The 8886-nt window shown below is 44.2% G+C and overlaps 1 protein-coding gene across 1 annotated transcript in view; it reads right to left on the reverse strand.

The window, feature by feature from the left end:
• LOC116495699 (peroxidasin homolog) overlaps positions 1 to 3604 on the reverse strand; it is a 42266-nt gene extending 38662 nt beyond the window's left edge. The window contains exon 1 of the mRNA XM_032198366.1: positions 3441 to 3604. Within this exon, the coding sequence (XP_032054257.1) occupies positions 3441 to 3604 (164 nt within the window). The remainder of the gene's footprint in view (positions 1 to 3440) is intronic.
• Between the last annotated feature and the right edge of the window lie 5282 nt (positions 3605 to 8886).

An 8886-nucleotide genomic window follows, 5' to 3' on the forward strand; every position in this document is an offset into this window, starting at 1 on the left:
CTCCCCATCTTCCTTCTGACGAAGTGACTTATAAATAGAACATAAAGAAGACTTCGGTCACCTCCAAAATGTTTAATGATGATTAAATACTGCAGCAAAGAAGAAGTCGGAAGGAGATCACACCTGGAAGATGCAGAATGTGTGGGTGTACATTCAATGACTGCACATAGGACTATCACAGGCAGAGGAAATGACTAATCCATTCTTCATCTGAAAGACCGAGAGTGCACGACAGAGACCACAATGGGAGCAGCATTTCCAAGAACTCATTTGCTCAGCAAGCCTTCCCCCTGCAAATGTAGATGCTTTTCCTGCAAATATGCTTCTTAAGACACACAGAGAGTGCTGCAGCCTGTCCCAGCACAGCCTTCATTCCTGCTGCGTAGCATCCTACTGCAGGAAGAGGGGAACCGAGCAGGCAGCCACCACGCAGCACCCTGCACAGCCACGATGGGAAACAAAGCTCGTCAAAGCGGCCGTGCCCACGCTGCCCAATTAGCAGCCAGGTCTGTGAACAACTGGGTCACCTCCCGTTCATGCCAGCAGCGTGTTCACGTCCCAGCTACCGCGCCGTCTTTTGCTGGTGCCCTCAGCTACGTTTCCCTCGAAGTCCCCATTCATTACGTGCTACGCATAATGCAGAAAGGAGACTAGCCCACGGATAATTGGATTGCCATCCATTAGCTGCCAGCCAGAGGGGGACTTCTTTCCATGGATTTCTTCCCCTCGTGCCCACACGTTTCAAAGTTTATTGTTTCAAATGTCACTCTGTAGAACAAATGACTTCGAAGGTTAAAGACCTATTGAAATTTTCGGAGTGTATGTTTCGCAGCTGTTCCCTTCTTTGGGCTGCTGGCTAAAGAAACTGCTTGAATCCCAGCGGTAACCAGCAGATCACATCTGGATAATCGCGTTCCAGTTGAACAGACAGCAGCCAAAATACGTTTGCAGTTAAACACCACAAATTTTTATAGCTTACTTATCTGTACACACGTAGCCATGCCTGCCATCCTCTTCTCTGCTCGGGACAAAACGAGCAGACTCTGTTACCAAAGACAAATAGGCTATTGCTAAAACCAGACGCTGGGCCAGATCCTCGGCTGCACCCAGCTGGGACTGGGAAGGGAGGAGGGAAACGGCGACCAAAGAGGAGCCAGTAACAGCTCATCAATCCCGGAGCTGGTTCCATGCCAGTCCCAGCATCATTCAGAGACGGCCATGGGCTGCTCCAAGTTACGCCAGCTGGCTAGCGCCCCGAGGGGGCCATCTGCCAGCAGGGCTTGTTGAAGCACAGCGTGTGCCGGCTCGAAGACTTCCCTGCTCTTCAAGGATTGTTCGAGAGAGGGTGGCACGGAGTCACGGAAGTCAGAAAGTCCCAAACTCCCGACTTCAAAGCAAAGCCCATCTGGAAGCTGCAGCTGTTCGGCGAGGGAACAGAGCTGGAGCCTCGCATCGGTGTTTGAATCTGCAGGCACAGGCTTGGTCCTGTTCATACCAAAGGGCAAATGTGGAAAATATCACAATCCCACATTTTCTACTCAGAGTAACTCCACGATCAGATATTCTTGCTATAATTCTGAGTGCTCGCGTTGAGCAGTAACAGTTCTCCCAAGAGAAAGATTAACATACCTAAAAGCTGGAGTAGTCAGGGCCTGGGTTAAGAAGCATTTTGATCTTTCAGATTTTTTAAAAAAAAGTTCAATTATTCAAATGGTATTTATAACAGATACAATGGGATGCTGGATGCCAAATGCATTTACATACACTAAATCCTCAAGATTGCCAGAAAGTCAGTATCTCTGTTTGCTGCACACCATACAAAGGCATGTGATCTGCCAACAGAGAACTTACCAGGCTCCTATTATTCTGTATCTATGGGAATCACTACTTAGCAGTATGGGTTTTACTTACAATTATGCAGGAAGTATTAGAAGAGAATATACCACACAAAACTCCCTCAAAAATATCAGTCTGTAAAGACAGTCATCTTGAAACACGACTGCTTTCATATCTCACAACTATACCATGTAGCTAATGCTTAACACCCCAGTTTCCCATTCAAGAAAGACTTGTAAGGGGAGAAAAAAAGGCTGGTGACAAGTTGGAGAGGGAAAGTCTGCAAGTTCCTGTAGGGCAGATAGCTACAACCCAGCTAATGTGCAACAAACCATGGAGTAGGCAGCATCACCCTGCACAATAACTACAGCATCACCAGCCTCGATAGAAAGCAAGTCCAGATTTGGGTCTGCCCCAAGTCGGGGTGAATCCCACGTAGCCCAGCTGCAATCAGTTTCTGCACCAGCACAGCTCTGGCAGATGGAGCTAGAGTAGGCATTTCCTTTGTGCCAGTCCTGCTAGGACCTCTGTGCTTTTTTTTTCCATCCACCCAAGCAGATCTAGATGGCAGCAATTAAAATGCCAGCATCCTGCCTGCATTATGCTCCTCAGGCTGCCAGCAGATAAATCGCATTAGTAATATTAGAGAAATGTTTACAGGAGACATGCTCGTATGGATGTTCTGGCTGAGACCAAATTTGGATTGTTATGGGCAGAGAGAACAGCTTCTCAACCCACCAGAGTTGGAAAAGTTTGACAATCAGCAGTGATTTAACGGTTTTGAGATGAATTTTTGACAAGTCTTTCCTGCTATTTACAAAAAAAGGTCTTCCAAACCAAGGGAGCAGCTAAGAGAAACATTTTGTCACATGCCACAGCATCTTAAGGACACCCTTAAGCATAGGATAGACCACAGAATGAGAGGAAGGTGCTCTTCTGGACCTGTCAGTAGGAGCTGTTTAGAGGTTTGGAAGTGCTATGTGCCCTTTTCCTACACCTTTTCCATTTGAATGGACACACCAGCAGCTCCCCCCCCCCCCCGAAGGCACATCCAACCCAACAGGTATAGTTTTACTTCTCAAGGAGCCTGTGAGATGCCTCGATTGCTGCTTTCCTAATAAGCCTTGCATGTGGTTTGTATAGTTCAGATAGAATCTGGAAAGCCAAAACTTAAAGCCTAGGAAAGAAATAGGGCGGTATGTATGAAAAATTAGGTGTTTTGTTCTGTAGAGATAAAAGCCCAAACTGCTGTGTTTCCTCTCTCTCTCCTACACCCATATACAAAGCCTTCTCAAACATAAACTGTGTACCTTTCTATAAGCACAGTTTAATATTTGTGACCTTTGATTCCCCAAAACCATCTTCCAGGGATTTCATGCCATTCTTCTTCTGCATTTTTCAACTCCCTTGATTGTCCTGTTAACGATTAACTGATGCCAAAAGAAGCAGTTTCTTTTCTATGCTCTAAAAGCCTGAAACAGTTTGCAGCACAGACAACTGCACCAAAAAGGAGAAAAAGCATGCCTTTAACCAGCAAGCTTTTTCTTTCTTCTTCCTAGAGACCAAGCAGGTAAGAAAGGCAGTAAAACGAAACGGCTACTCACAGTATGTTTGTCTGGGGTGGGATGTCGGGGATGGTTTCCAGCATCAGATGCATGCATCTCACCGTAGTCCTGAAGCACAGGCAGCGACTGGGGCAGGAACAGGAGAAACTAAGCAAGAGGAGAAAGCACAAAAAGCCTAGGAGAGCTGAAGGTTTGATCAGCATGGTGTTTGCCCGAGTGGATTTTCCTCAATTCTGAACTGCAGGGAGCTGACAAAAAAAAGTTTCCCAGCCCTGAGGTCCAGGAGGAGGGGACTCATCAGCATGTGTTTGCAATTAAATTAAGGCAGTTTGACAGTCCAACCGCCCACCCTCCCTGCCATTATGTACATCATTGAAGATCAGACTGTTCCCACCCCTCTTTAATTGTGGTGTTGAAACCTTAAGTCTTAATTTTGATTTATTTTTGCCTTGTTTCTTGATTTTTTAACAGCAGGCTAACTCCTTAGCCATTTATCTAAAAAACATACAGAATGCACCTTTGTGGACAATGACAAAAAACTGCCAGGACTTGGATAGCCTGGGATCGTGCTTTTAGGGCAAAATTTTTGCCTTAGCACACACTTCAGACTGAGGATGGCATCTTACCTAATAGCCTCTGTCAAATGCAGCAGACGATACGACTTTTAGGATAGTTATTGCACGTACGTATAACATCTGGTAAAATACATCTCCCACAATTTGTGGGACCTCGGAGCGCTACAGATAAGGGATTTTAAAAGGGAGACCACTAACACAGATAAATAACCTGCAAATAAAGAGGAAAAAAAACCTGGCTGTACGCTTTCTGCCATGTTATACAGAATAAAGTCTGATTAATTTCAAAGACTTTTTAGCTAATGTAGTTTCATACTACAAAGATGCAATTTAGAAAAATGTTAGGGCTTTGGAAAAACCAAGGGCAATTGAGGGGTGAAGAGGGAAAGAAACAATGAAAACAACCACATTTGAACTGCAGTAACTCCTGCAGGAGATACAGGCTTCTGTTTGTCCCGTTGAAGGATAAGAAAATTGAGGTGCAAAAAGGAAGACCTGTTCCCAGTTTAATTAATAATTTCTACCATTATAAAGAAGCTTAAGAGTGCCAATAGCTTGTCTTTAAGTTTTCAGTTATTACTATACAAGTTCCGAAATGTGTGGTTTTAACAGAAATGTGGAACATTAAGGCTCGTTAGGATAAAAAGCTACCTCAGGAAGTCCAAACCTGGCATCATTTCATATTACCTGCAGGACCAACCCAAAGTTTTCTATGAACCTGCAGGTCTGCTTTATGGCGTGAACTGCAAGATAATTAGTATGACAAAAAGGTACTTAACCAGAGCAACATCGCCTCCCCGGTCTCTTTTCCCCTCAGATATTTTGTCACTTGAGTATCTGTGGTCCTAGTGGTGTTTTCTGTAGTGTTTTTTTCAGGTGGTTATTTTTGCCAGTCTCCCTCTCTCAATGACCCTGTAAATCAAGGCTTAGAAAGCATCTTCCAGGATACAGTAATAAGATTATTGGTCTCCTCCTCACCCAGAGAACTTGTAGGTATTTAGTTTCTGCTGACACGTTGGACAAATTGCCATTATACAATAGCTGATGCATTATCCTCGAGCACTTAGAAATTTAAGCAGGAGTCATTTAATACACAGTAAAAGCTATTTTCTTCTAGCCAGCAAAGGACATTACGCAGATTTCTTGCCTCTGATGCTCAAGCAATCTGCTGGTTGCTTGCACTTGCACCACTTCGAAAACCAGGGAAATTGTTGAACTCCCCCAATTCCCCCGAGAAGCAACTCATGCTTTTGAGCACAGTGTCCTCTAGTGGCCACCCAGCCCTTTCTTACCAAGGCAGGTCGTGAAAGAAGCAGCATCTGCTGCAGCCTTTAAATAACATCCTGAGTGCTCCAGGTAAGTGACAGCTTTTAATTCCCGATTTGAGAGGTTAAGTGCAGCTCCCTCCTGAATTAAAAAAGATGACGCAGGTTATGTCACCGAAATCTGCGAGAATTAAGTCGTATTGTCTTCCACGCTGGTCCCCAGACCATAAGTTTGTGAAACATGAACTCTGTCAGGACAGGTGTCGTGGTTCCGCTCGAGTGGGCAGCCGAGCTCCACCACAGCCGCTCTCTCACTCCCCCTCCTCAAAGAGGAATGGGGAGAAAATATGTGAAAAGGGCTCAAGGATTGAGATAAGGACGAGAAAATCACGCAATAATTATTGTAACGGGCAAAACAGACTCGGCATAAGGAGATAGTAAGATTTATTGCCTACAACTAACAAGCGAGAGAAGTGAGAAAACAAAGGAAAAAAAAAAAAAAACCAAAAGCACCTTCCCCCCCCATCCACCCTTTTCCACCTCCTCCCCCCGAGCGGCGCAGGGGAACGGGGAATGGGGGTTATGGTCAGTCTACAGCACTTCTTCTCTGCCGCTCCTTCTCGGTCACTCTCGTCCCCTGTGCTGTGGGGTCCCACCCACGGGATGCAGTCCTTGATGAACTGATCCGGCGTGGGCTTCCCACAGGCAGCAGCTCTTCCAGAACTGCTCCAGATATGGGTCCGTACCACGGGGTCCATCCCTCAGGAGAAAACTGCTCCAACCTGGCTCCCCTACGGGCAGCAGCTCCTGCCAGGTCACCTGCTCCTGCGTGGGCTCCTCTCCACGGGCTACAGGTCCGGCCCGGAATCTGCTCCGGCAGGGGTCTTCCACAGGCGGCAGCCTCCGTCGGTGCAGGGCCACCTGCTCCACCGTGGTCTCCTCCACGGGCTGCAGCGTGGAACCCTGCTCCACCGTGGTACTCCATGGGCTGCAGGGGGACATCCTGCTTCACCATGGTCCTCACCACAGGCCGCAGGGGACTTCTGCTCCGGCGCCTGGAGCACCTCTCCCCCTCCTTCTACACTGACCTTGGTGCAAGGCTGTTCTCCCACTCCCTTGACTCTCCCGGCTGCTGTGTGGCGCAGCGTTTTTTCCCTGTCTTAAATATGCTCTCACAGAGGCGCAAAACAACATCGCTTATTGGCTCGGATCTGGAAAACAATGGGGCCCTTCCCAAACATGGGGCAGCTTCTAGATCTTTCTCACAGAAACCACCCCTATGGCTCCCTGCTACCAAAACCTTGCCACGTAAACCCACTACAACAGGATAACCACTTAGGAGCTGCTCTGGAAGTATTTCTAGGAAAATAAGCAAAACCACTCTCTTCTTAGCATTTATGAAATTCACCACCTTCTGTTGGATGCTTCACAAATACAACACTTCTGCCCAGCTTCATGAACTATGTGCTCTAAACCAACCACCTGCAAAAAAACATACATTTCCTTCCAGGTTTATTTATAGTTTAGAGAACCGTGCTATGCATCAGTCATGTTTCTATATGCACTTATCTTTGCAATGTTAGTTCAGGGCCTGGTGGTATAGTTGACTGTAGCTTTTGGAAGGATTGATGGGTATTTACTTATTATTTTGTGGGATATGGATAATTAGCAGTCAAGATTTAATAAGAGCCATACAACAGGGAATAATTTGAGTGCATAAAGGCAAGTTCTGCAACCTAAATCTATTTAGGAGCAATCTTCACTTGAAGCATTCCTCTTCTACCTTACCTCCCCTTCATGACAAATGGGATGTTTGTGAGATGTTACAAAACACTAGCAATCATAGTTCCCTTATATTTGCATCAATTCATTTTATTTTCCAACAACAAGACAAATTGTTTAAAAAAAAAAGTTTGCAGGTCTGAACAAGAGCCAAGAATTAACTCCTAAGTGACAGGAACAAAAGTTAATGCTTGTGTCCCATGGTTCAGCACTTGCAGCCTGTGCTAGAAAGGCTTTTTCCACTCTGGAAGACCAGAAGTTTTGCTTGTTTGATCATTTTTGCTTGCATGGGTGCTGCTTTTTCTCTTTTAAGCACCCTTCTTTGTTTTTAACTATCGCTTCTGTCCCAGTAAGAAGATTTCACAGGAGTACTCCCCCCAAAGAGTTCCTCACTACTTCCCTGGGAACTGTGATATGCATTTCACTAGGACATGAACATAAACATTACCTGTCTTGACAAATTCAATCTACTTGATGTGACACATCCACAGCTTTCCGAAGCAGGAAAGGATTTTTTTTCTTTCAGCAAGCATCATGTGAAGGAATGCATTAACACTGTACTGGGCTTGTTTTATGGCTTGTAGAAGGACATCCATCATACAGACAACAGGAAGAAACAGTCTACAAAGAACTATCACATGGAAAAAAGGTGAGCAGACATTTAATTGGCAACAGCTGGATTTGCTATTATGAACAGCTTTCTATTACAGCTGAAGCATTGTTCTCAACATTATCAGAAGGAAGCTTTCAAACTAGCTCCTAAAATCTGCATTAATTAAACAGAGAAACAGCACAGGAGACAGAAAGGGAATTGCAGAAGTGACAGTAGCTCAGAATGCATTAAAGAAGGTACCATCGTGCTTGCTTTAGGTGATCTTGTCTCAAAGCAGAGGAACAGACTTGATGACCTCTTGATGTCTCTGTTGTCTACAAGCCTATCAGCCGGGTAAGCGAGCTCTCTTTAAGTGTTCTATTAAAATCAAGTTCAGTGCTGCGTACGCTAACTCCAAAACACATCTTGCACAACTCCATTACATAAGGATTTGGAAATCATCAGATGGGCAGGTTTCTTTTGATTATATTCCGAGGAGTTCATCTAAAACTACACACCTGCACCATATCATTAAGTGCTTTTTCTACTGTTCTAGTGTCTTAACCTTCAATTATGGAAATCAGCACTTATCTACAAAGTATTCTAATCACAACACGATGCAAAGCCATGTTAAGAAGGCTAAAAAGTCTTTACTGAATTTATTGATACAGAAACACTTATTAATGAAAGTTTTTAAGTTGTGTAACACTTTCGCATGCCTCAGGCCAATTTAACTCGTTTCTATACACAGATTTTTCAGCTTACACACTAATTATTAAAGCAGTTTGAAGTTCATTTCTCTTTGCACGTTTACTGAACTGTCAAACCTAAAAGGAGTCAGATACAATTGAAGTGAAAACTACTTAAAACAAAAAGAAACAGTCAAAGCAGATAAAATTCCTAGAGAGCTTACAGGCTATACAAAAACAGTTATGCTACAATTACTCTGCTAAAAATGCATACAAAACTACAGTGCAAATGCTTGTGCACAGGGAAAAATGCATTTATGGTTCCCCTTCATTTATACACTATAAGCAATACTACTTCACAATTTTATTACACGGAAAAAATTCTACTATGGGTTTGTTTGGATCTGTGGGTTGTGGGTTTTTTTTTTTTGGACAATGGGACAACCTGACGAGCTAGAACACACATTTCCTGTATATATATATTTACTTATCCGTATCCAGGAAAAATAGCAGTATTTTATGCATTTTATAGAAGACTACAAAAATCTAGCAAATGTAATAAAAAGGCAAATCTGGTGAAAA

The sequence above is a fragment of the Aythya fuligula genome, chromosome 16 (assembly GCF_009819795.1).
Source record: "Aythya fuligula isolate bAytFul2 chromosome 16, bAytFul2.pri, whole genome shotgun sequence".
Taxonomy (NCBI): Eukaryota; Metazoa; Chordata; class Aves; order Anseriformes; family Anatidae; genus Aythya; species Aythya fuligula.